The sequence below is a fragment of the Heteronotia binoei genome, chromosome 1 (genome assembly GCF_032191835.1).
Source record: "Heteronotia binoei isolate CCM8104 ecotype False Entrance Well chromosome 1, APGP_CSIRO_Hbin_v1, whole genome shotgun sequence".
In the NCBI taxonomy this organism is placed as follows: domain Eukaryota; kingdom Metazoa; phylum Chordata; class Lepidosauria; order Squamata; family Gekkonidae; genus Heteronotia; species Heteronotia binoei.
This window is the reverse complement of record NC_083223.1, coordinates 277,139,759-277,165,613: the sequence shown is the minus strand read 5'-3', so window position 1 is coordinate 277,165,613 and position 25,855 is coordinate 277,139,759. Positions and strand designations below refer to the sequence as shown.

The 25,855-nt window shown below is 47.8% G+C and overlaps 2 protein-coding genes across 2 annotated transcripts in view; both read right to left on the bottom strand.

Moving 5' to 3' along the window:
* LOC132584239 (protein S100-A11-like) overlaps positions 1-25,855 on the bottom strand; it is a 381,641-nt gene that overhangs the window by 36,492 nt on the left and 319,294 nt on the right. The window lies entirely within an intron of this gene.
* Positions 822-6,088, bottom strand: LOC132585184 (repetin-like). Its single transcript, XM_060257020.1, has 3 exons — positions 5,931-6,088; positions 1,098-1,524; positions 822-1,012 (listed from the first exon to the last, which is right to left on the bottom strand). Exons 1-3 carry the CDS (start codon positions 6,066-6,068, stop codon positions 822-824), a joined length of 756 nt encoding a protein of 251 aa, XP_060113003.1. The 5' UTR covers positions 6,069-6,088.

Here is a 25,855-nt window from a genome sequence, read left to right as displayed (position 1 = left end):
CGCTTCAGCATCATGAGTTTGAAACCTTCTCCTCTCTTCCTCTCTTGGTTCAGCATTACGAGGCTCAGGCCTTCTCCTGTCAACCTGTTGGGGTTCAGAATCAGAGTACAGCTGCCTTCTCCAGTCATCCTCTCTTGGTTCTTGTGGTTGGGATCTTCTCCTCTCTCCCTCACTTGGTTCAGCATCATAAGGTCTTCTTCTCTCTTTCTCGCTTGGTTTGGCATCATGGGACCTTCTTCTCTTTCCCTCAACTGCTTCCGCATCACAAGTTTGGGACTCTCTCCTCTCTTCCTCCCTTGATTCAATATCACGATGCTCAGCCCTTCTGCTGTCATCCCATTGTGGTTCAGGATGAGAATACTTCTGCTTTCTCCAGTCATCCTCTCTTGGTTGTTCTCGTGGTTGGGATCTTCTTCTGTTACCCTCTCTGGAGTCAAACTCTTGTGAACGGGATCTTCTCTCCTCACTTTCTCTGAGTTCAGGTGTATAATAATACTGCCGTCCTCTCTTATCATCCTCTCGTGTTTCTGGCTCATGTCTGCCACCAGTTCTGGGCAACGGGTGGGGTTCCTCATAATCACCAAGGTCATATGGCTGATGCCGCTCCACCTCACGTGGGTGGTCCTCTCTTCCTTCATCTTTCCATGCTTGAGGTTCATGAGATGGGCGCCACCTTTCATAACCATTTCGTACTTCCCCTGGTGCGTGCATGCGACTCCTGCTCCTTTCATATACTTGTGGCTCAAACTCACTGGACCTTCTCAGGTTGTCCTCACCCACTTGCTGCTCAGACTCTTGCAGCTGATGTTGCCCATCTTGTCTCAGTCTTCGTGTGGGTTCTCGGTAATAGTGATCTCTGTCTCCTTCTCGTGGCTGAAACTCATGTGATGGACGACGTCTGTCATCGTGAACCTCAAGATCTTCTGACCGACGTTGAGGTTCCTCTTTGGCTGTTGGTGTCCTTTCTCTTGGTTGATGATAGCCAGCTTTATTCTTTTGAGGTTCAGGTCTACTGGCCCATCGGTGAGTCTCCACATCAGCCCGTGGCTTAGAGTCATGTGGTAGGCCTTCATAATCATCCTGTTCATGAGGCTCACGTGACTGATGGATCCTCCCTTGATCACCCCTTGTTTCAAAGTTGCGGACCTGGTGGCTCCTGTCATCTGTTTGGCCTACAGGCTGAACAGGACTGAGGTACTCTCTCCTCTCCTCTCGATTTGCAGAAGATTCAGCTGGATGGGAGTGTGTCTGGTCAGAACCTCCTCTCTCATGGGCATAAGTTCTTTCTTCTCCGTTATCCCGTGGCCGGTTGTGGATCCTTCCATCCCTCTCTGAGTCCCTTTCACGTAGGGCTCCTCTACTGCCTCCTTGCTGAGGGAGGCATTCGCTGGGGTGCAGGTGACTGTAGCAGGCCTTCACCACTCTGAACATGAGGATTAGAAACTCATTGAAGTCAACCAAGCAATCCTTGTTGAGGTCCAGCAGCTGCAAGACAAGCTCAATGGTCTGAGGGTCACGAGGGTTCTGAAAGACAGGAAGTCAGGAAGAAAAAGAATTAGACCCTTGGGCCTACAAGTTGCTGTGCTGGCTGCCCACAATGTTGTCTGCTTAGTATATTGTGACGACTCTTCTGTAGGATGTGGAATTTGCACTAGAACTGTGGGGACCTGGATTCACCTCTACAGTCAGCTGTGAACACACATGGAGTTGCCATGTACTGAATTAGGCCCTTGGTCCATTAAGTTCAGTGATCTCTTCTTAGACTGGCAATGGCTCTCCAGGGTCTCAGATGGTGGTCATTCACATCCATCCATCCATCCATCCACCCATCCATCCACTCATCCACCCACCCACCTGTCAATCCGTCTGTCTGTCCATCCATCTATCCATCTGTCCATCCATCCATCCATCCATCCATCCATCCATCCATCCATCCATCCATCCATCCATATATCTATCTATCTATCCATCCACCTACCCACCCACTTATCCATCCATATATCTATCTATCTATCTATCTATCTATCTATCTATCTATCTATCTATCTATCTATCTATCTATCTATCTATCTATCTATCTATCTATCTATCTATCTATCCATCCACCTACCCACCCACTTATCCATCCATCCATCCGTCCGTCCGTCCGTCCGTCCATCCATCCATCCATCCATCCATTCCTCCGTCCGTCCATCCATCCATTTGTCTATCCATATGTCCATTTGTTCATCCATCCATCCATCTGTCCATCCATCCATCCAACCATCCATCCATCCATCCATCCATCCATCCATCCATCCATCCATCCATCCATCCATCCATCCATCCATCCATCCATTCCTCCGTCCGTCCGTCCATCCATTTGTCTATCCATATGTCCATTTGTTCATCCATCCATCCATCCATCCATCCATCCATCCATCCATCCATCCATCCATCCATCCATCCATTCCTCCGTCCGTCCGTCCATCCATTTGTCTATCCATATGTCCATTTGTTCATCCATCCATCTGTCCATCCACCCACCCTCCCACCAACTCAGCCAGCCCAAGTAGGCCTCATTCATCTGGGGCTCTCCTGGACTACCCCCTCTCCACAGTCAAAAGACCAGTAAGCCACCCGCCACCCAAAATCACATAAGAAGTGGAGAAAGGGTGGCATGGACTTTGCCAGGGGTTAACGAGGGCTGCTGGGGGCGTGGCAAAGCCGCTGCTGGCTGGCTGGCTGCCCGCTCTCCTAATCCAGGGATTGTTATGCAGCTGCAGCTGCTATTCAATGGACAAGGTAGGTGGGGAGGAAGAGGGGGAACCCTCAGGAAGGTTCAGGAGCTGTGCTCCTGTGAGCTCCTGCTAGGGTTGCCAAGTCCAATTCAAGAAATATCTGGGGACTTTGGGGGTGGAGCCAGGATACACTGGAGGTGGAGCCAGAAGCAATGTTGTAACAAGCATAATTGAACTCCAAAGGGAGTTCTGGACCTCACATTTAAAAGGACTGCACCCCTTTTAAATGTCTTCCCTCCACTGGAAATCATGAAGGATAGGGGCACCTTCTTTTGGGGCTCATAGAATTGGACCCCCTGGTCCAATCCTTTTGAAACTTGGAGGGTCTATTGAGGAGAAGCACTGGATGCTATGCTGAAAATGTGATGCTTCTACTTCAAAACGCAGCTCCCCCAGAGCCCCAGAAAACCGTGGATCAATTCTCCATTATACCCTATGGGAATTGGTCTCCATAGGGAATGATGTATTGCCCAGCAGACATTTCCCTCCCACCCCCCACTTTCTGATGACCCTAAAGCAGGGGGAGGGCCTCCAAACTGGGGGATCCCCTGCCCCCACCTGGGGATTGGGTAAACTAGAAAGAAAACACTGTGAAATTAACAAGCTTTGAAACCAATGCACGTGAACACTTTATATAACCAATTCATTGGAACAAATCAAAAACAATGATCAGACAGAAATCAAGGTGGCTCAATGGAGCGCGAAGTCCAGCTATCATTTCTCTAGTTCCAAAGAGATATTTTCAATGCTGTGATTGACTGGCGATATGTCCCGCTGTCTGTGAATTTCCTTTCGGCTACAAGAGTCCAAGGTTCTGATCCTCGCTTGTAAGCTATTGGACGTATGAAGCTGCCTTCTACTGAATCAGACCCTGGGTCCATCAAAGTCAGTCTTGTCTACTCAGACTGGCAGCGGCTCCCCAGGGTCTCAAGCGGAGGTTTCTCTCACCTATTTGCCTGGACCCTTTTTTTGGGGGGGGAGATGCCGGGGATTGAACCTGGGACCTTCTGCTTCCCAAGCAGATGCTCTACCACTGAGCCACCGTCCCTCCCCAAGTGAGTTGTTGCCTTAGCATGGGTTCCTGATAAAAATACATGGCCAGCGGAAGTGGCAGATGAAACACGAGCAGAACCTTGGACTCGTGTAGCCGCACCTGTTGGATGGAGGACTGCTGCCTCTACACCATTTGAACATACGGCATTCCTTTGGTTTAAAAACAATGTATTATAATGTAATATATTGTAGTAGCGTATTATCATTTGTTATTAAAAGTTAATACACATATATAACATTTTCTCCACCCCGCCCCCCTTTTGGTGACCCCCGGCCGTGCCAACCCCCCTTAACGAACAACTCCCTATTTCTATTTTATTTAATTTGTTATAAGGTAATAAACTCTTATCTAGTAAAGAATCTTTCTTCATAAAAAAGCAACAAAAATAAATAAACACCAAAAGCTATAATTGTAGTCCATCTTCATGATAGTCCTTTTTATTCATTCACAAAGAAACGAAAAAGTTATAATCCAATAATCCCATTTTTTAAAAAACTGTAATCCACATATCAAAGATTTCAGGTTTTCACGGCTGGTAACATCATTCGGGTTTGTAGAATCTTTCGGGCTCAAGTGCCGTGTTCTACTGGAGAAAGTTTTCCTTCCAGACGTTTCGTTCTCAGCTGCGGAGAACATCCTCAGTGGCGTTGCAGCCGGAGCAGGCGCTCTGACCTTCTTGGCTGCTGTGCATTGAGTGGGGAATTCAATGCACAGCAGCCAAGAATTCAATGCACAGCAGCCCACTCAATGCACAGCAGCCAAGAAGGTCAGAGCGCCTGCTCCAGCTGCAACGCCACTGAGGATGTTCTCCGCAGCTGAGAACGGAACGTCTGGAAGGAAAACTTTCTCCAGTAGAACACGGCACTTGAGCCCGAAAGATTCTACAAACCCTAATAATCCATATATCGTTTCTTTAAAAATTAACCATTGTCAAAGGTCACCAAATGTCCTTTAACGTTCCATTGTTTTTCAATATACTTTTGAAACTTTCCCCACTCGTTTTTAAACTTCAACATACGGCATTCCTGCGTCTTTCAGAAAGGAAATTCACAGACAGCAGGACAATATTACCAGTCAATCACAGCATTGAAAGTATCTCTTTGGAACGAGAGAAACAATAGTTGAACTTTGAGCTCCGTTGAGCCACTTTGATTTCTGTCTGATCGTTGTTTTTGATTAGTTCCAATGAATTGACTATATAAAGTATTCACGCGCATTGGTTTCAAAGCTTGTTACATAAGAACATAAGAGAAGCCATGTTAGATCAGGCCAATGGCCCATCCAGTCCAAAACTCAGTGTCACATAAGAACATAAGAGAAGCTATGTTGGATCAGGCCAGTGGCCCCTCCAGTCCAACACTCTGTGTCACATAAGAACATAAGAGAAGCCGTGTTGGATCAGGCCAGTGGCACATCCAGTCCAACACTCTGTGTCACATAAGAACATAAGAGAAGCCATGTTGGATCAGGCCAATGGCCCATCCAGTCCAACACTCTGTGTCACATAAGAACATAAGAGAAGCCATGTTGGATCAGGCCAATGGCCCATCCAGTCCAACACTATATATATATATATATATATATATATATATATATATATATATATATATATATATATATATATATATATATATATATATATACACACACACACACACACACATACACACACACACACACTGTGGCCAATAGCCACTGATGGGCCTCTGCTCCATATTTTTATCTAACCCCCTCTTGAAGGTGGCTATGCCTGTAGCCGCCACCACCTCCTGTGGCAGTGAATTCCACGTGTTCATCACCCTTGGGGTGAAGAAGGCCTTCCTTTTATCCGTTCTAACCCTGCTACTCAGCAATTTCATCGAACGCCCACGAGTTCTCGTATTGTGAGAAAGGGAGAAAAGGACTTCTTTCTCTACCTTCTCCATCCCATGCATAATCTTGCCAACCTCTATTGTTAATTTCACCGTGTGTTCTTTCTAGTTTACCCAATCGGTACACTGTGGTTTCCTGTTTGATCCCACCTGGGGATTGGCAACCCTAACTCCTGCTGAATCTGAGGCCTGGCTGTTCCCCCGCTGAGAGGGCTCCGGGCTCACCTCTAGAATCTCCGAGAACTCTTTCCGCATCAGTCTCTTCATCTCCCTCCTGCTGAGGGTGAAGCAATCGCCGTCCCTCTTGGCATACTTGTGGAAGATCCCGATGATGATGCATATGCTGTCCAGAAGCTGAGGCATCTTCCAGAATGTTCCGGTGGCACTTCTAAGACAAACAGCGCTTATTAGGGTGGGAGGATCATTTCCTAGTGGTGCTATTTTTTTTTTTTTTGGTCAGTCAAAATGAAAAATGCGATTGATGCGAAGATGCTCAAAGACACACATGAAACTGCCTTTTAGTACTCTGCTCTGGTAAGACCTCACCTGGAGTAGCGTGTTCAGTTTGGGGCACCACATTTTAAGAAGGATATAGGCAAGCTGGAACAGGTCCAGAGAAGGCGATGAAGATGGTGAGGGGTCTGGAGACCAAGTCCTATGAGGAAAGGTTGAAGGAGCTGGGGATGTTTAGCCTGGAGAGGAGGCGGCTGAGAGGTGATAGGATCACCATCTTCAAGTACTTGAAGGGCTGTCCTATAGAGAAGGGTGTGGAATTGTTTTCTGTGGCCCCGGAAGGTAAGACCAGAACCAATGGGTGGAAATTAAATCAAAAGAGTTTCCAGCTCAACATTAGGAAGAACTTCCTGACCGTTAGAGCGGTTCCTTAGTGGAACAGGCTTCCTCCGGATGTGGTGGGCTCTCCTTCCTTGGAGGTTTTTCAACGGAGGCTAGATGGCCATCTGACAGCAATGAGGATCCTGTGAATTTAGGGAGATGTGTTTGTGGGTTTCCTGCATTGTGCAGGGGGTTGGAATCGATGACCCTGGAGGATGCTATGATTCTAAATCAGCCCCTTGGGTCCTCAAATAAGGAAATATTTGATCTGCTTGGCAACCATTTCATTGAAATCCGTGGTTGCCGTGACCAGTGTTCCCGGTAAGCTGAGTTAGTGTGAGCTAGCTCACCATTTTTCGGCCTCCAGCTCACACATCTTTGCCTCAGCTCAGGGAAAATGGCTCGAGAACAAACTAATTTACGCGGTGGCTCACAATTTTAACGCAAATAGCTCACAACTTTAATGTCAGTAGCTCACTGTTGTGTATGTGGGCTAATGTTTGGTTTCACTTGTGTTCCTTCCTGGCTCGTTGGAGCCTGACGGACTGAGCTTGGGGACTCAGGAACTTTTTTTTAAGAGGGGGCGGACCAAGGCCTCAGTCACCTCGATACATGCAACGGTCACCTCGAGATTGGATTACTGTAATGCCCTCTACATGGGGCTGCCTTTGTGCCGAACCCGGAAGCTGCAGCTAGTGCAGAACGCGGCTGCCAGACTGTTGCTGGGGCTCCCGAAGTGGGAGCACATACAGCCGGGGCTGCGTGAACTGAACTGGCTGCCAGTTATATACCGGATTCGTTACAAAGTGCTGGTCATTACCTTTAAAGCCCTATATGGCCGAGGACCTGTCTACCTTAGGGACCGCCTCTCCCCACATGAACCCCAGAGAGCACTGAGGTCAGCAGGAAAGAACCTGCTGACTATCCCCGGGCCAAAGGAGGTAAGACTCCAGAGCACTCGTACTCGGGCTCTTTCTGTCATGGCCCCACAGCTCTGGAACCAGCTCCCAGAAGAAATGCGGGCCCTGCGGGACTTTGAACAGTTCCGCAGGGCCTACAAGACCATCCTGTTCCAGACGGCCTTCACCAGCTGAAACTACTAAACTACCAGTAAACTTGCCAGTGATTGTAGCACAAAGTATTAATGTTTTTAGAATTTTAACGGATTTTAATTAACTGTAATTATTTGTTATTTATTGTATATTGTATGTATTGAGCTTTTGCTGTTAGCCGCCCTGAGCCGCTTTGGTTGGGGAGGGCGGGATACAAATAAAGTTGACCAAAGTGCTTATCAAAATATAAAAAAAATACAAAAATGTAAATATTCACAAAGTGTGGCAATACACGTGTACAATATTTCAACAAGACTCATGTACAAATGGCAACAAAACGGACATAGAGATCTCCAGTTTGGTGTGGTGGTTAAGTGCACGGACTCTTATCTGGGGGAACCGGGTTTGATTCCCCACTCCTCCACTTGCACCTGCTGGGATGGCCTTGGGTCAGCCATAGCTCTGGCAGAGGTTGTCCTTGAAGGGGCGGCTGCTGGGAGAGCCCTCTCAGCCCCACCCACCTCACAAGGGTGTCTGTTGCGAGCTGCTCTGAGTCTCTGATGCAGAGAGAAGGGCAGGGTATAAACCTGCAGTCTTCTTCCACTATAGGCGAAACTCCACCGCAATTCTTACAAACTTCATATTAGGACCCAGTCCATATTTCAGAGACAGCGAGCGGGTTAAAGGCAGTTGCACAAGACCCCCACACGTTCCAATGACAGGGCCGCATGCTGGAGCCGGCCATTTCACTGGTCTGCTTTGTCAGATATTTGGATTGGGGTAACTGTTTCCGTTCCATTCACAAATATTTCTTGCCACGAGTCCTGGAATGCTAGCTTCTCCCAAATGTAATTCACAGGACCTGCACTGCTGTCAGGTGGCCATCTAGCCTCTGCTCAAAAACACCCAAAGAAAGAGAGTCCACCACCTCCTGAGGAAGCCTGTTCCACTGAGGAACCGCTCTGTCAGGAAGTTCTTCCTAATATTTAGCCAAAAACTCTTTTGATTTAATTTCATCCCGTTGGTTCTGGCCCTACCTTCTGGGGCCACAGAAAACAATTCTACACCATCCTCTAGATCAGGGGTGGCCATCGGTAGCTCTCCAGATCTTTTTTGCCTACAACTCCCATCAGCCCCAGCCATCGGCCATGCTGGCTGGGGCTGATGGGAGTTGTAGGCAAAAAAACATCTGGAGAGCTACCGTTGGCCACCCCTGCTCTATATGACAGCCCTTCAAGGACTTGAAGATGGTGATCCTATCACCTCTCAGCCGCCTCCTCTCCAGGCTAAACATCCCCAGCTCCTTCAACCTTTCCTCATAAGACTTGGTCTCCAGACCCCTCTATAGGACAGCCCTTCAAGACCTTGAAGATGGTGATCCTATCACCTCTCAGTAGGCTTCCCAACCCCCCCTCCACCCTGCCGGGGGACCCCTGGATTAGCAGCCTAATCCCCCGCTCCCTAAAAATCTGATAGCGGGGGTGGGGGGTGGGTGGAACGGCGTCGCGTCTCTTTCCCTGCCTGGCTTCAGGCTTCTTCCTTCCTCTGAGTAACAAAGACCCGCCCACCGCCAGCATGCTATTTGCTCCAGTCCGGCCTCCCTTCGCGAGGTGCATGCTGGGACTTATAGTCCTTGCATCCTCTAACGTCTGCTGAGCATTATTCTCTATGTGGAGATTGATTCTCATAGGGTATAATGGGGAATTGATCTGGAGGTTTCGGGGGCTATGGGGGAGCTGTTTTTTGAGGTAGAGGCACCAAATTTTCAGTATAATATCTAGTGACTCTCCCCAAAGTATTTTCCAAGTTTCAAAACGATTGGACCAGGGGGTCCCATTCTATGAGCACCAAAAGAAGGTGCCCCTATCCTTCATTATTTCCTATGGAAGGAAGACATTTAAAAAGGTGTGCGGTTCCTTTAAATGTTATGGCCAGAACTCCCTTGGAGTTCAATTATGCTTGTCACACCCTTGTTCCTGGCTCCACCCCGATGTCTCCTGGCTCCACCCCCAAAGTCCCCAGATATTTCTTGAATTGGACTTGGCAACCCTACCTCTCAGATTCATGTTACCTAGTTTTATGGCACTTCGCACCTTCAACAGCAGTCTGCTTTTCATCACCCTCCAGAGTTGCTTCAGCCCTGCTTTGTTCTAACACTAACAAACACAGATCCCTATTTGTGACTCTTTTAATCTGCTAAAAACATTCCCATGATTCCACGGACCAGCTCACTGCCCACTTGCATTAAGAATTGCTGCTTGCCATTCCCATTTTGCCCGATGAAGTCTGCTTAAGAGCATACGAAAGCCTACCTTCTGGATAAAGCTTAGTTGGTCTTAAAGGTCCACTTGTCCACTGCTTTGTTATATCACCTCTCAGTCATCTACCCTCCAGGCTAAACATGTCTTTGTAAGCTATTTGTAAAGTTGACCAAGCATCGTCTAACCATCGTCATTTGTAAAGTTGACTAACCATAGGGGAGGGACGGTGGCTCAGTGGTAGAGCATCTGCTTGGGAAGCAGAAGGTCCCAGGTTCAATCCCCGGCGTCTCCAAAAAAGGGTCCAGGCAAGTAGGTGTGAAAACCTCAGCTTGAGACCCTGGAGAGCCGCTGCCAGTCTGAGTAGACAAGACTGACTTTGATGGACCGAGGGTCTGATTCAGTAGAAGGCAGCTTCAGATGTTCATAATCATTGGGGAGGGACAGTGGCTCAGTGGTAGAACAACTGCTTGGTAAGCAGAAGGTCCCAGGTTCAATCCCCGGCATCTCCAACTAAAAAGGGTCCAGGCAAGTAGGTGTGGAAAACCTCAGCTTGAGACCCTGGAGAGCCGCTGCCAGTCTGAGAAGACAATACTGACTTTGATGGACCGAGGGTCGGATTCAGTAGAAGGCAGCTTCAGATGTTCATGTTCATATGTTCATATGTCTTCCATAAGCTTACCCAAGTAACTGTACACTATCTAATGGTTGTCAATCTAACGGTGCCCGCCTCTGCACAGCAAACTTGGTCTTCCTTGCTTAGCTTCTGTGATCGGACAAGATCAGGGGAAAGGAAAGGAAAGGTCCCCTGTGCAAGCACCAGTCATTTCTGACTCTGGGGTGACGTTACTTTCACAATGTTTTCATGGCAGACTTTTTACGGGGTGGTTTGCCATTGCCTTCCCCAGTCATCTATGCTTCCCCCCCAGCAAGCTGGGTACTCATTTGACCGACCTCAAAAGGATGGAAGGCTGAGTCAACCTTGGGCCAGCTACCTGAATCCAGCTTTCGCTGGGATAGAACTCAGGTCGTGAGCAGAGAGTTCACATCACAGTACTGCAGTACCGCTGCTTTTCCACTCTGCGCCACAGGGCAAAGGAGGGGGCCTAAGTACGTCATTTGGTGGTGAAATATGGTGTCAAGTCGTAGCTGTATGGTTTTCAAGCCAGGAGCCAAACAGAGATGGTTGGCCGTTGCCTGCCTCTGCGTAGCAACCCTGGACTTCCTTGGCCGTCTCCCATCCAAGAACTAACCAGGACCGACCCTGCTTAGCAGCTAAGATCTGATGAGATCAGGCTAGCCTGGGCCATCCAGGACAAGCCAAGAGCCAAACAGAGATGGTTGACCATTGCCTGCCTCTGCGTAGCAACCCTGGACTTCCTTGGTGGTCTCCCATCCAAGGACCAACCAGAGCTCACCCTGCTTAGCTTCTGAGATATGATGAGATCGAGATAACCTAAGCCCTCCAAGTCAAGGCAAGAGATGTTCAGGGGTGGCTTGGCCATTGCCTGCCTCTGCGTAGCAACCTTGGACTTCCTTGGTGGTCTTCCATCCAAGGACCAACCAGAGCTCACCCTGCTTAGCTTCTGAGATATGATGAGATCGAGATAACCTAAGCCCTCCAAGTCAAGGCAAGAGATGTTCAGGGGTGGCTTGGCCATTGCCTGCCTCTGCGTAGCAACCTTGGACTTCCTTGGTGGTCTTCCATCCAAGGACCAACCAGAGCTCACCCTGCTTAGCTTCTGAGATATGATGAGATAGAGATAACCTAAGCCATCCAGGTCAAGGCAAGAGATGTTCAGGGGTGGCTTGGCCATTGCCTGCCTCTGCGTAGCAACCTTGGACTTCCTTGGTGGTCTTCCATCCAAGGACCAACCAGAGCTCACTCTGCTAAGCTCCTGAGATCTGATGAGATCGAGCTAGCCTGAGCCAGCCAGGTCAAGGCAAGAGATGGTTTGTTGTTGCCTGCCTCTGCGTAGCAACCTTGGACTTCCTTGGTGGTCTTCCATCCAAGGACTAACCAGAACTGACCCTGCTAAGCTCCTGAGATCTGATGAGATCGGGTTAGCCTGGTCCATCCAGGTGAGGTCCAACACAGATGACAGAAATTAGACTCAATAAAGCAGAAAGAAAGATTACAAATCAATAATTTTTTTTTTTTAAAAAAGCCCTCGTATGTATGAATAGCAAGTCTCTTTTGAAAGCTGATCGTGGGTACAAATAACGAACACGCCCTTTAGCTTTGCGCAATATCTTAAACTGTATCACATTAGAAACTTTCCTCCCGTGCTCTGGAAAGCTGTTCTTCAAGGAAGGCATGACCACAGAGACGATTCTACTAGACAACACTACCATGAAATATCTACTCACCCCAGTCCGTAAAACGTGGTGTTTGCGGGCTTCGGTGAAGCAGGTTGGAGAACACCATGGAGATGTTCCCTTTTATATAGTTTTTTTCTTAAAAAAAAAATATGCCAGTGGAAGGTGACACCCTCCCTGGTTGACGGTCTGATTCATCTCCAACCCAGCCCTGCTTGTTACACCTTCCTCTCCTCTCAACAGGTTGTTTTGCTTCTTAGGTCTTCCCCCCCAACAACCTGAGTCCAGATTTGGAATCCAGAAATAGTATCAGTTGCAGGGTGGTAAATAGAAGTGCAGCGTCCCACCTCTTTCGGTTAGGTGTTGGGTAGGCATAGGCCCTTGCGTACCTTTATGGATGAGTAGCTAAACTTCGTGAACTCGCAAGAAGCACGAGACGTTAAAGAGTCATCCCGGAAAAGCATGAATGATCTGAGAATGTTTGAAATATTGGCTTCCACTCTCATGGCCGACACTGAATGAAGTATCTCCAGTTGAAAAAAAATATATGTTAGGATAAACCTAAGGAAGAAGCGTTGGAGAGATGGACTCCTTTCTATGAATGGATAAAGAAGTAATGAAAATGGGACTTTTTCATAGAGTAGTAAGGTGCTGAGATGTTATTCTTATACCTAGTTTAGAAGTCCACCACGTATGTGTTGAAAGGGAGTGAAAACTCTTTTTGTATCAAGAAGTATATTATCCCTCCTTTCCCCTTTCTCCCCCTTCCCCCACTATTTTTACCCCTGATTATATTCATAACTGTGAGAGCTGGACCATAAGGAAGGCTGAGCGCAGAAGAATAGATGCTTTTGAGCTGTGGTGCTGGAGAGGAACCTTGAGAATCCCTTGGACTGAAAGAGGATCAAATCAGTCAGTCCTACAGGAAATCAACCCAGACTGTTTCCTGGAAGGTCAGATGCTGAAGCTGAAGAGAGAGCCAGTTTGGTGTAGTAGTTAAGTGTGCGGACTCTTATCTGGGAGAACCGGGTTTGATTCCCCACTCCTCCACTTGCACCTGCTAGCATGGCCTTGGGTCAGCCATAGCTCTGGCAGAGGTTGTCCTTGAAATGGCAGCTGCTGTGAGAGCCCTCTCCAGTCCCACCCACCTCACAGGGTGTCTGCTGTGGGGGAGGAAGGTAAAGGAGATTGTGAGCCTCTCTGAGACTCTTCGGAGTGGAGGGCGGGATATAAATCCAATATCATCATCTTCTTCTTGAAGCTCAAATACTTTGGCCACCCAATGAGAAGGGAGCACTCCCTGGAGAAGACCCTGATGCTGGGAAAGACAGAAGGCCGAGCGCAGAAGAATAGATGCTTTTGAGCTGTGATGCTGGAGAAGAATCTTGAGAGTCCCTTGGTCTGCAAGAAGATCCAATCAGTCAGTCCTAAGGGAAATCAACCCTGACTGTTCCCTGGAAGGTTAGATGTTGAAGCTGAAGCTCAAATACTTTGGCCACCAAATGGGAAGGGAGCACTCCCTGGAGAAGACCCTGATGCTGGGAAAGATGGAAGGCAAAAGAAGAAGGGGACGACAAAAGAGGAGATGGCTGGACAGCGTTAGTGATGTAACTAACACAAATTTGAGCAGAGCTAAGAGGATGGTAGAAGACAGGAGGGCCTGGCGTGACTTTGTCCACGGGGTCGCAAAGAGTCAGACTCGACAGTGCGAATGAACAACAACATATTGTGTCTTATGATGGTGCATTTTTATTGAACTATTTTACTGTCAAGAAGTTCAAGGTTCTGTACTGTGTCCTGGCCCCACTGGTGGACCTCCTGATGACACTGCGTGACAGAGCGTTGGACTGGATGGACCATTGGCCTGACACAACATGGCTTCTCTTATGTTCTTATGTGACCCAGAGTGTTGGACTGGATGGGCCATTGGCCTGATCCAACATGGCTTCTCTTATGTTCTTATGTGACAAAGAGTGTTGGACTGGATGGGCCATTGGCCTGATCCAACATGCCTTCTCTTATGTGACCCAGAGTGTTGGACTGGATGGGCCATTGGCCTGATCCAACATGGCTTCTCTTATGTTCTTACGTGACACAGAGTGTTGGACTGGATGGGCCATTGGTCTGATCCAACATGGCTTCTCTTATGTTCTTATGTGACCCAGAGTGTTGGACTGTATGGGCCATTGGCCTGATGCAACATGGCTTCTCTTCTGTTCTTATGTGACCCAGAGTGTTGGACTGGATGGGCCACTGGCCTGACCCAACATGGCTTCTCTTATGTTCTTATTAGGGCTTTTTTTTGTAACAGGAACTCCTTTGCACATTACGCCCCCCCCCCCCCCGATGTAGCCAATTCTCCTGGAGTTTACAGTAAGCACTGTAATAAGAGCCTTGTAATTTCCTGGAGGACTGGCTACATCAAGGGTATGTGACCTAATATGCAAATGAGTTCCTGCTACAAAAAAGCCCTGGTTCTTATGTTCTTATGGTCTACGTTGCCTCTTCATTCTGAATCTCCTTGGAAAGTCGTCTTTTACAAATCAGTCTCCAATTCCCAGTAGTCATGTATGGCTGTGAGAGTTGGAGCAAAAGGAAGGCCGAGCGCAGAAGAATAGATGCTTTTGAGCTGTGGTGCTGGAGAAGACTCTTGAGAGTCCCTTGGACTGCAAGAAGATCCAGTCAGTCAGTCCTAAGGGAAATCAACCCAGACTGTTCCCTGGAAGGTCACATGCTGACGCTGAAGCTCCAATACTTTGGCCACCAAATGAGAAGGGAGCACTCCCTGGAGAAGACTCTTGAGAGTCTCTTGGACTGCAAGAAGATCTAGTCAATCAGTCCTAAGGGAAATCAACCCAGACTGTTCCCTGGTAGGTTAGATGCTGAAGCTGAAGCTCAAGTACTTTGGTCACCCAATGAGAAGGGGGTCACTCCCTGGTGAAGACTCCTCAGAGTCCCTTGGACTGCAAGAAGATCCAATCAGTCAGTCCTAAGGGAAATGAACCCTGCCTGTTCCCTGGAAGGTCGGATGCTGAAGCTGAAGTTCCAATACTGTGGCCACCAAATGAGAAGGGAGCACTCCCTGGTGAAGACTCCTCAGAGTCCCTTGGACTGCGAGAAGATCCAGTTCAGTCAGTCCTAAGGGAAATAGATAGATAGATAGATAGGTAGGTAGGTAGATAGATAGATAGATAGATAGATAGATAGATAGATAGATAGATAGATAGATAGATAGATAAATTTATTGTCATTGTTCTCAAAAAAGAAAATGAGAGCAACGAAATGAGGTGCTCTTCCACAAACATACCAACACATCAACACCCACAAAAGGACATATACATAGAACATTTAAATGCATCTAAAAACACATAACCATTCATAACCCTGCATTTAGCTTAACCACGGCACTTGGATAGAAGCTGCCCTTGAATCTATTTGTCTTTGCCTTCAACACTCTATATTGCCTACCTGACGGTAAAATCTCAAATAGCAAGTGGCCCGGATGTGAAGGGTCCCTTAAGATCATTTGTATCTTCCTTCTACATCCCTTATCATACAGATCCACCAATGAGGGGAGAGAACATCCACAATGAACCCTGCCTGTTCCCTGGAAGGTCAGATGCTGAAGCTGGAGTTCCAATACTTTGGCCACCAAATGAGAAGGGAGGACTCCCTGGAGAAGATCCTGATGCTGGGAAAGACAGAAGGCAAAAGAAGAAGGGGACGGCAAAAGATAAGATGGCTGGACAGGAGGGCCTGGCGTGACTTTGTCCAGGGGGTCGCAAACAGATGGACTCGACTGTGCGACTGAACAACAACAAAACTCCAATTCTGATACATTTATTTGTTTCGGGGCGTTTTCATGCGCACTAAATAGCACACTTTCAATCCACTTCCAATGCATTTTGCTGTGTGAAATGGCAAAAACCCCTTGCAAAGTAGTTGCTGAATAGGATTGCCACGTCCCCTGCAGCCTCCGGTACCATTGAGTTTCCCCTCCCGAATTGCTAGAGAGTCCCGGAAAACCATAGAATTTTCCTGGGCGTTGCTAGAGCGGCCGGTGCATGATGTCGCCGGTGCGATGATGTCACCGTGAGTGATGTCATCGCGCCGGCAAAGTCGGGGGAGGATCCCCTCCCCCCGCCAGCCCAGTGTGGGAACTTGGCAGCCCTGTTGCTGAAGTGGATTGAAACTGCATTGTTCAGCATGTGTGGAAGCACCCTATATTTCACCCCCAGTGAAAGAGAGCCAGTTTGGTGTAGTGGTTAATGTGCCGACTCTTATCTGGGAGAACTGGGTTTGATTCCCCACTCCTCCACTTGCAGCTGCTGGAATGGCCTTGGGTCAGCCATAGCTCTGGCAGAGGTTGTCCTTGAAAGGGCAGCTGCTGTGAGAGCCCTCTCCAGCCCCACCCACCTCACAGGGTGCCTGTTGTGGGGGAGGAAGGGAAAGGAGATTGTGAGCCGCTCTGAGACTCTTCGGAGTGGAGGGCGGGATATAAATCCAATATCTTCATCTACCTCACAGGGTGTCTGTTGTGGGGGAGGAAGGGAAAGGAGATTGTGAGCCGCTCTGAGACTCTTCGGAGTGGAGGGCGGGATATAAATCCAATATCTTCATTTACCTCACAGGGTGTCTGTTGTGGGGGAGGAAGGGAAAGGAGATTGTGAGCCGCTCTGAGACTCTTCGGAGCAGAGGGCGGGATATAAATCCAATATCTTCATCTACCTCACAGGGAGTCTGTTGTGGGGGAGGAAGGGAAAGGAGATTGTGAGCCACTCTGAGACTCTTCAGAGTGGAGGGCGGGATATAAATCCAATATCTTCATCTACCTCACAGGGTGTCTGTTGTGGGGGAGGAAGGGAAAGGAGATTGTGAGCCGCTCTGAGTCTCTTCGGAGTGGAGGGCGGGATATAAATCCAATATCTTCATCTACCTCACAGGGTGTCTGTTGTGGGGGAGGAAGGGAAAGGAGATTGTGAGCCGCTCTGAGACTCTTCGGAGTGGAGGGCAGGATATAAATCCAATATCTTCTTCTTCTTCCCCCCCAGTATTAAATCCAAACAAACGGTGGCCATATAAACGAAGCTAGTGGTTCTCGTTTGGGCCTTGCGTTTATTAAACATCTTCATTATGCGGTATGCAAATCTACCTATAAGTATGGACTGTAACTTATTTCTTTTATTTTATCAGATTTATATCCCACCCTCCCCTGGCAGGCTCGGGGCAGTTAACGGCAGCAAATTAAACCACATAAAACGTTAAAAGCGGATTACACAATAAAAATCAACCAGTACGGTTTACAATCGTTAAAACCAAGATGCGCATTTCTAATTACTCCGGATGCTCTTGATTCAGTTATGATGATTCGGTGGGATTATTGGTGCCACGGAGTAATAGCGACCTCCCTTCAGCCTCTAAGGTAAAGGTAGTGCCCCTTAGTTTCTGACTCTGGTGTGACGTTGATTTCACAATGTTTTCATGGCAGACTATTTACGGGGTGGTTTGCCCTTGCCTTCCCCAGTCCTCTCCGCTTTCCCCCCAGCAAGCTGGGGACTCGTTTTACCAACCTCGGAAGGATGGAAGGCTGAGTCAACCTGGAGCTGGCTACCTGAACCGAGCTTCCACCGGGATCGGACTCAGGTCATGAGCAGGGAGCTCAGACTGCAGTACTGCAGCTTTATCACTCTGCGCCACGGAAAGGCGAGTTTAAATAATTCGGTTTTACAGGCCCTGCGGAACTGTGGCAGGTCCCGCAGAGCTCTGATGTTTTCAGGTAGGGCATTCCACAAAGCAGGGGCTATAACTGAGAACGATCTGGCTCTGGTGTTGGACAGTCGAGCCTCTTCCGGTTCAGGGATCTTAAGGAGGTTTTGGGACTCCGAATGAAGTGCTTTCTGGGGCACATATGGGCACGTTTTAATGATAAGAACATAAGAGAAGCCATGTTTGATCAGGCCAATGGCCCATCCACTCTGTGTCACACAGTGGCCAATATATGTGTGCGTGTATATATATATATATGGCTAATAGCCACTGATGGACTTCTGCTCCATATTTTTGTCCAAGCCCCTCTTAAAGCTGGCTATGCTTGTAGCCGCCACCACCTCCAGTGGCAGTGAATTCCACATGTTAATCACCCTTTGGGTGAAGAAATACTTCCTTTTGTCCGTTTTAACCTGACTGCTCAGCAATTTTATTGAATGCCCACGAGTTCTTGTATTGTGAGAAAGGGAGAAAAGGACTTCTTTCTCTACTTTCTCCATCCTATGCATAAGCTTGTAAACCTCTATCGTGTCACCCCGCAGTCGACGTTTCTCCGAGCTAAAGAGCCCCAAGTGTTTTAACCTTTCTTCATAGGAAAGTGTTCCAAACCTTTAATCATTCTAGTTGCCTTCTGCACTTTTTCCAATGCTATAATATCCTTTTTGAGGTGCGGCGACCAGAATTGTACACAGTATTCCAAATGAGACCGCACCATCGATTTATACAGGGGCATTATGATACTGGCTGATTTGCTTTCAATTCCCTTCCTAATAATTCCCAGCATGGCATTGGCCTTTTTTATTGCAAACGCACATTCTCTTGACATTTTCAGTGAGTTATCTACCACGACCCCAAGATCTCTCTCTTGGGCAGTCTCTGCCAGTTCACACCCCATCAACTTGTATTTGTAGCTGGGATTCTTGGCCCCAACGTGCATTACTTTGCACTTGGCCACATTGAAGCTCATCTTCCACGTCGATGCCCACTCACCCAGCCTCAACAGATCCCTTTGGAGTTCCTCACAATCCTCTCTGGTTCTCACCACCCTGAACAATTTAGTGTCATCCGCAAACTTGGCCACTTCACTGCTCACTCCCAACTCTAAATCATTTATGAACAAGTTAAAGAGCATGGGACCCAGTACCGAGCCCTGCGGCACCCCACTGCTTACCGTCCTCCACTGCGAAGACTGCCCATTTATACTCACTCTCTGCTTCCTATTACTCAGCCAGTTTTTGATCCACAAGAGGACCTGTCCTTTAACTCCATGACTATCGAGCTTACAAAGAAGCCTTTGATGAGGAACTTTATCCAAAGCTTTCTGGAAGTCAAAAGCTTTCTGGAAGTCTGAAGAAGTGTGCATGCATGCGAAAGCTTATACCTTGAGTAAAACTTTTTTGGTCTTAAAGGTACCCCTGGGCTCGAATTTCTTTCTGATACTTTACTCAGGTGATTTCCTCCCCAAAATTCTACATCCACCAGCTTCAAAAGTGGATTTGATAATGTTGTGAAGAAAGATAAGAAGGCAAATTCTAGTTAGGGATTCTTAGTTAAAGGATAAAACGGCAGATATTGTAGGCCCCTGTATAGACCTATGTCATGGCATCATTTCGGATACTGTATCTCTGAAAGGACATTGTGGAGCTGGAAAAAAAGAAGGGGAAGACTGCAGATTTATACCCCACCCTTCTCTCTGAATCAGAGACTCAGAGCGGCTTACAGTCTCCTTTATCTTCCTCCCCCTACAACAGACAACCTGTGAGGTGGGTGGGGCTGAGAGAGCTCTCCCAGAAGCTGCCCTTTCAAGGACAACCTCTGCCAGAGCTATGGCTGACCCAAGGCCATTCCTGCAGCTGCAAGTGGAGGAGTGGGGAATCAAACTCGGTTCTCCCAGATAAGAGTCTGCACACTTAACCATGACACCAGACTGAATCAGAGTCTCAGAACAGCTTACAATCTCCTACATCTTCTCCCCCCACCACAGGACATTGTGGAGCTGGAAAAAAAAAGAAGAAGAAGACTGCAGATTTATACCCCGCCCTTCTCTCTGAATCAGAGACTCAGAGCGGCTTACAGTCTCCTTTATCTTCCTCCCCCTACAACAGACACCCTGTGAGGTGGGTGGGCCTGAGAGGGCTATCACAGCAGCAGCCCTTTCAAGGACAACTCCTGCAATAGTTATGGCTGACCTAAGGCTATTTGGGTAGCTGCAAGTGGAGGAGTGGGGATTCAAACCCGGTTCTCCCAGATAAGAGTCCACGCACCTAACCACTACACCAAAGGGCAACCAACCAATCAAGACAATTAGGGTGCTGGAGCATCTGCCTTATGAGGAAAGGCTGAAGGGTCTGGGACTATTCAGTTAGGCAAGAGACAACCGAAGGGGTGACACGATAGGGGTTTATAAAAGTATTTATGCAGTGAAGAGAGAGAAAAAGAGATTTTTTTCTCCCTCTCCCCAAAACACTCAGATATGAGAGCATGCAGTGAAGCTGATGGGCAGTAAGTTCAGGACAGTGAAAAAAATTACCATACACAGAAAGCTATTAACATGTGGAATTTGCAGCTTGATATGGACTCCAATGAATTGCTCTCCGTTGGGCCCCTTGTGAATGGAGAGCCAGTTTGGTGTAGTGGTGAAGTGTGCGGACTCTTATCTGGGAGAACTGGGTTTGATTCCCCACTCCTCCACTTGCACCTGCTGGCATGGCCTTGGGTCAGCCACAGCTATCGCAGGAGTTGTCCTTGAAAGGGCAGCTGCTGTGAGAGCCCTCTCAGCCCCACCCACCTCACAGGGTGTCTGTTGCGGGGGGAGAAGATATAGGAGGTTGTAAGCCACTCTGAGACTCTGATTCACTCTGGTGTAGTGGTTAAATGTGCAGACACTTATCTTAGAGAGCCGGGTTTGATTCCCCCACTCCTCTACTTGCAGCTGCCGGAATGGCCTTGGGTCAGCCATAGCTCAGGTAGAGCTGTCCTTGAAAGGCTCTCTCAGCCCCACCTACCTCACAGGGTGTCTGTTGTGGGGGGGGGGGCGGATTTTAAAGGCGATTGTGACCGCTCCGAGACGCTGAGATTCAGAGTACAGGGCGAGACATTAAATCCAACATCCAATCCATTCCTGCAGTGCGTTAAGAGTGAAGGGCGATTACTAAGCATTTTAAATCTTTTTTTAAACCTTTAAGATAAATGATAGCGAGTGCAAATTACACCCCACCTCCGGGCTAATAATACCTCTTCTGGGGCGGTAATTTCGCATTAGATTAGGGTTTGGAATGAAGAATAAGAAGAATAAAAAGGTAGCAACGACCTGTGGTTTACATTTTATGTAGCAAAGGGTATAATTCTGCCTCGATACAGGCTACAGGTAATGTGGGCTGTGTGATTGTTCTGGAATGTGGGGCAACGTTCTTCTATTTGTCATGCTTTGCAACGTTTAAAAAAAGGGACTGACGCATTCACGGAGGGGTTCCTGCTACAAAGAACAGTTCTCCGTGATAGCTAAAAATGGAACTTCAAGGTTTAAAGTCAGCAGACCTTCAAAAACCAGATGCCAAACCATCTGGTTGGACATAAGAACATAAGAGAAGCCATGTTGGATCAGGCCAGTGGCCCATCCAATCCAACATTCTGTGTCACATAAGAACAGAAGAGAAGCCTTGTTGGATCAGGCCAGTGGCCCCTCCAGTCCAACACTCTGTGTCACATAAGAACATAAGCCATGTTGGATCAGGCCAGTGGCCCATCCAGTCCAACACTCTGTGTCACACAGTGGTCAAAAAAAATCCCAGGCACCATCAGGAGGTCCATCAGTGGGGCCAGGACACTCAAAGCCCTCCCATTGTGCCCCCCCCAAGCACAAGAATACAGAGCGTCACTGCCCCAGACAGAGAGTGCCAACAATACACTGTGGCTAATAGCCACTGTTGGACCTCTGCTCCAGATGTTTATCCAATCCCCTCTTGAAGCTGTCTGTGCTTGTAGCTGCCAACACCTCCTGCGGCAGTGAATTCCATGTGTTAATCACCCTTTGGGTGAAGAAGGACTTCCATTTATCCATTTTAACCCAACTGCTTAGCAATTTCATGGAGTGCGCATGAGTTCTTATACTGTGAGAAAGGGAGAAAAGCATTTCTTTCTCTGCCTTCCGTATCCCATGCATCATCTTGTCATCCTCTATCATGTCACCCTTCAGTTGATGTTTCTCCAAGCTAAAGAGCCCCAAGCGTTTTAACCTTGAAGATTGCATCCACCGTCCTATTGCTGCTTGTAGGTTTCGCCAGAATGACTACTGACAGAGTGAGAACTTCTTCGTCGTCGTCTTCTTTTTGATAGCCACCCTTTCTCAGTTCAAAACAATTCAACCCAACAGCGAAGATCTCTAATACTATTAAAATTGGGGAGGGTCTGTAGCTCAGTGGAAGAGCCTCTGCTTTACACTCAGGAAGTCCCAAATTCAATCCCCATCATCTCCAGATTAAAAGGACCAGGGCAGGAAGTGATGAGAAAGACCTCAGCTTGAGAACCTGCCGGTCTAAGTAGACAGTACTGTCTTTTATAGTTGGTACTTGACCCCACAGAAATTGTGTAAGATTTATACCAATATGTCTAACAAATGTTGGAAATGTACTAAACAGATTGGCACCTTTTACCATATGTGGTGGACGTGTGAGATGGTGAAAGACTGTTGGAAAATGGTGCATGAAATGTTACAGAAAATTATGAAGGCTCGGATCCATTTCAAGCCAGAATTATTTTTATTGAACATATTTCCTGAGGACTGCTCTAAAGAGATGAGGCATTCGTTGGCACACTTTATCACAGCAGCTAGGATCCTTCTGGTGCAGAGATGGAAATCGCAGGAAATTCCCACGAAAATGGACTTGGTGGGAAAAGTTCTAGAGACAGCCGAGCTGGGCTTTCTATCCCAGCTGATGGCTGGGAAATCTAAAGAAGAAGCGAGAAAATATTGGATGAAATTGTATGCCTGGTTGGATACTCAAGATTCTCTGGTGTGAACTGACTTCTTTTTGCTTTTCTCCTGTATTTTATATTATAAAATTTACCTTTACAGGAATTGTCAAAACTATTAGATAATAACAAAAGACTTATACTATAACATTTTAAAATGGATTATATACAGCTTAGACAAAATAATATGGGACAATTTATGTAAAGAAAATATTGTAGAATCATACTTGTGTTTTTTTGGAATTATTTTATACAAAATAAGGTCAGAATGTATTGTGCTTTTATCTTTTCCCCCCTTATTCCTACCCCCTACCTTTTCCTGAAACTAATAAAACTTTTGAAAACTGGACAATACCGACTTTGAAGAAGAAGATGATATTGGATTTAGATCCCGCCCTCCACTCCGAAGGGTCTCAGAGCGGCTCACAATCTCCTTTACCTTCCTCCCCCACAACAGACACCCTGTGAGGTAGATGAAGATGTTGGATTTATATCCCGCCCTCCACTCCAAAGAGTCTCAGAGCAGCTCACAATCTCCTTTCCCTTCCTCCCCCACAACAGACACCCTGTGATGTAGAAGAAGATATTGGATTTATATCCCGCCCTCCACTCCGAAGAGTCTCAGAGCGGCTCACAATCTCCTTTCCCTTCCTCCCCCACAACAGACACCCTGTGAGGTAGATGAAGATATTGGATTTATATCCCGCTCTCCACTCCGAAGAGTCTCAGAGCGGCTCACAATCTCCTTTCCCTTCCTCCCCCACCACAGACACCCTGTGAGGTAGATGAAGATATTGGATTTATATCCCGCCCTCCACTCTGAAGAGTCTCAGAGTGGCTCACAATCTCCTTTCCCTTCCTCCCCCACAACAGACACCCTGTGAGGTAGATGAAGATATTGGATTTATATCCTGCCCTCCACTCTGAAGAGTCTCAGAGTGGCTCACAATCTCCTTTACCTTCCTCCCCCACAACAGACACCCTGTGATGTAGAAGAAGATATTGGATTTATATCCTGCCCTCCACTCCGGAGAGTCTCAGAGCAGCTCACAATCTCCTTTCCCTTCCTCCCCCACCACAGACACCCTGTGAGGTAGATGAAGATATTGGATTTATATCCCGCCCTCCACTCCGGAGAGTCTCAGAGCGGCTCACAATCTCCTTTACCTTCCTCCCCCACAACAGACACCCTGTGAGGTGGGTGGGGATGGGGAGGGCTCTCCCAGCATCTGCCCTTTCAAGGACAACCTCTGCCAGAGCTATGGCTGACCCATGGCCATTCCAGCAGATGCAAGTGGAGGAATGGGGAAACAAACCCGGTTCTCCCAGATAAGAGTCCGCATACTTAACCACTACACCAAACTGGCTCTCTTTGATGGACCAAAAGTATGATTCAGTAGTAGGCAACGCCGTGTGTTCATTGTGGAGGAACTTCCTAATGAGAATAATTTTTCCTAATGAGAAGAGACGGACAACAAAAGGACCAACCGCTTAAGACTGATGGTTGGCTCTACTTTGATGGACGTCAGTGAAGCCAGTCTGTCATCCGCCAACGGTGTTCTACCTTTCCATTCCTTTCTGCGACCAAGAGGTTGAATGCCATGGCCTCTGAGACGCCTTTGAACTCTACCATTCCATCTTCTAGCAGACTCATGGATCTGACTCAGCCCAAATCTCTCCCCTGGTGCCCGCTTTTGGGCCAGGAACGATGTCAAAGCCCGGAATAAGGGCTCAGTTTGAAATGAAAACAAGCTCTTCCGAAATTGCAGCCCTTAAGCCTGTTACATAAAGGCCGATGACTTTTACGAGGTTGGGTGTGATGAAGGATGGGGCCGAAGCTGAGCAGGAAGTTGAAGTTTGCTTTTGTGACTTGAAAACCATCATCTAACCATGCCCCTCACCCCCATGCACAGATCTGTTATTCCTTCCTTTGGGTGCATTTCAAGCAAGAAGACTCTTGGTCTACCCCCTACCCTGTTCCGGTCTGTCCCGCATTATTATTTTTCTACAAGAATGAATTGCTTTTGTCCCTTCAGGACTGTAATGTTCCAGTTTTCCAGACGAGTACAGTCCAAATATAACCACCGGATCCCTTAAGGTGTCATTAGCAAAAGGTCTAATTAGTGTTTACCGCCAACTGGGGATAGGAAACGAAGCTAGGTGAGTGTAGGGCTGGGTTTCCGCACCTTCTCTTTGGCTGTCAAGCAACGCAAGAGACGATCTGATGGCCGGGGCCTCCGCTCCTTTTGGAAATACCATGTAAGCGTGGACCTAATTCCAAAGAACGCTTTAACGAGACAGAGCGGATGTCTGCTGATAGATGCTTTCTGGGGCGAGGGGGCGGGGTCAAAGAAATGGGGGCCTTGATTACATAAGGTCAAGAGTTTGGGACTGCTCCCATCTTCAGCGGGTACAGCAGCTGGCCCCTTTTCCCGGAGCATGACGACTTAGCAATGGCGATCCACGCTACGGTCACGTCAAGGATAGATCACTGTGATGCTCTCTACGTGGGGCTACCCTTGACCCTGGCACGGAAACTTCGGCTAGTGCAGAACGCTGCAGCATGGTTGTTAATGGGGCTCCTTCGATGGGAGCACATTCAACCACGTCTGAAAGAGCTGCGCTAGCTACCTGTTGTGTTCTGAGTCCACTTCAAGATGTTGGTATTGACCTTTAAAGCTCTATAGCAGGGGTGGCCAACGGTAGCTCTCCAGATGCTTTTTTTGCCTACAACTCCCATCAGCTCCAGCCATTGGTCATGCTGGCTGGGGCTGATGGGAGTTGTAGGCAAAAAACATCTGGGGAGCTACCACTGGCCACCCCTGCTCTATATGGTTGAGGGCCTGCCTATCTATGGAACCGGCTTTCCCCAGATGTTCCCCAGAGAGCACTGCATTCAGGGATACAAAACTTACTATCTATCCCCAGACCAAGGGAGGCCGGACTGTGT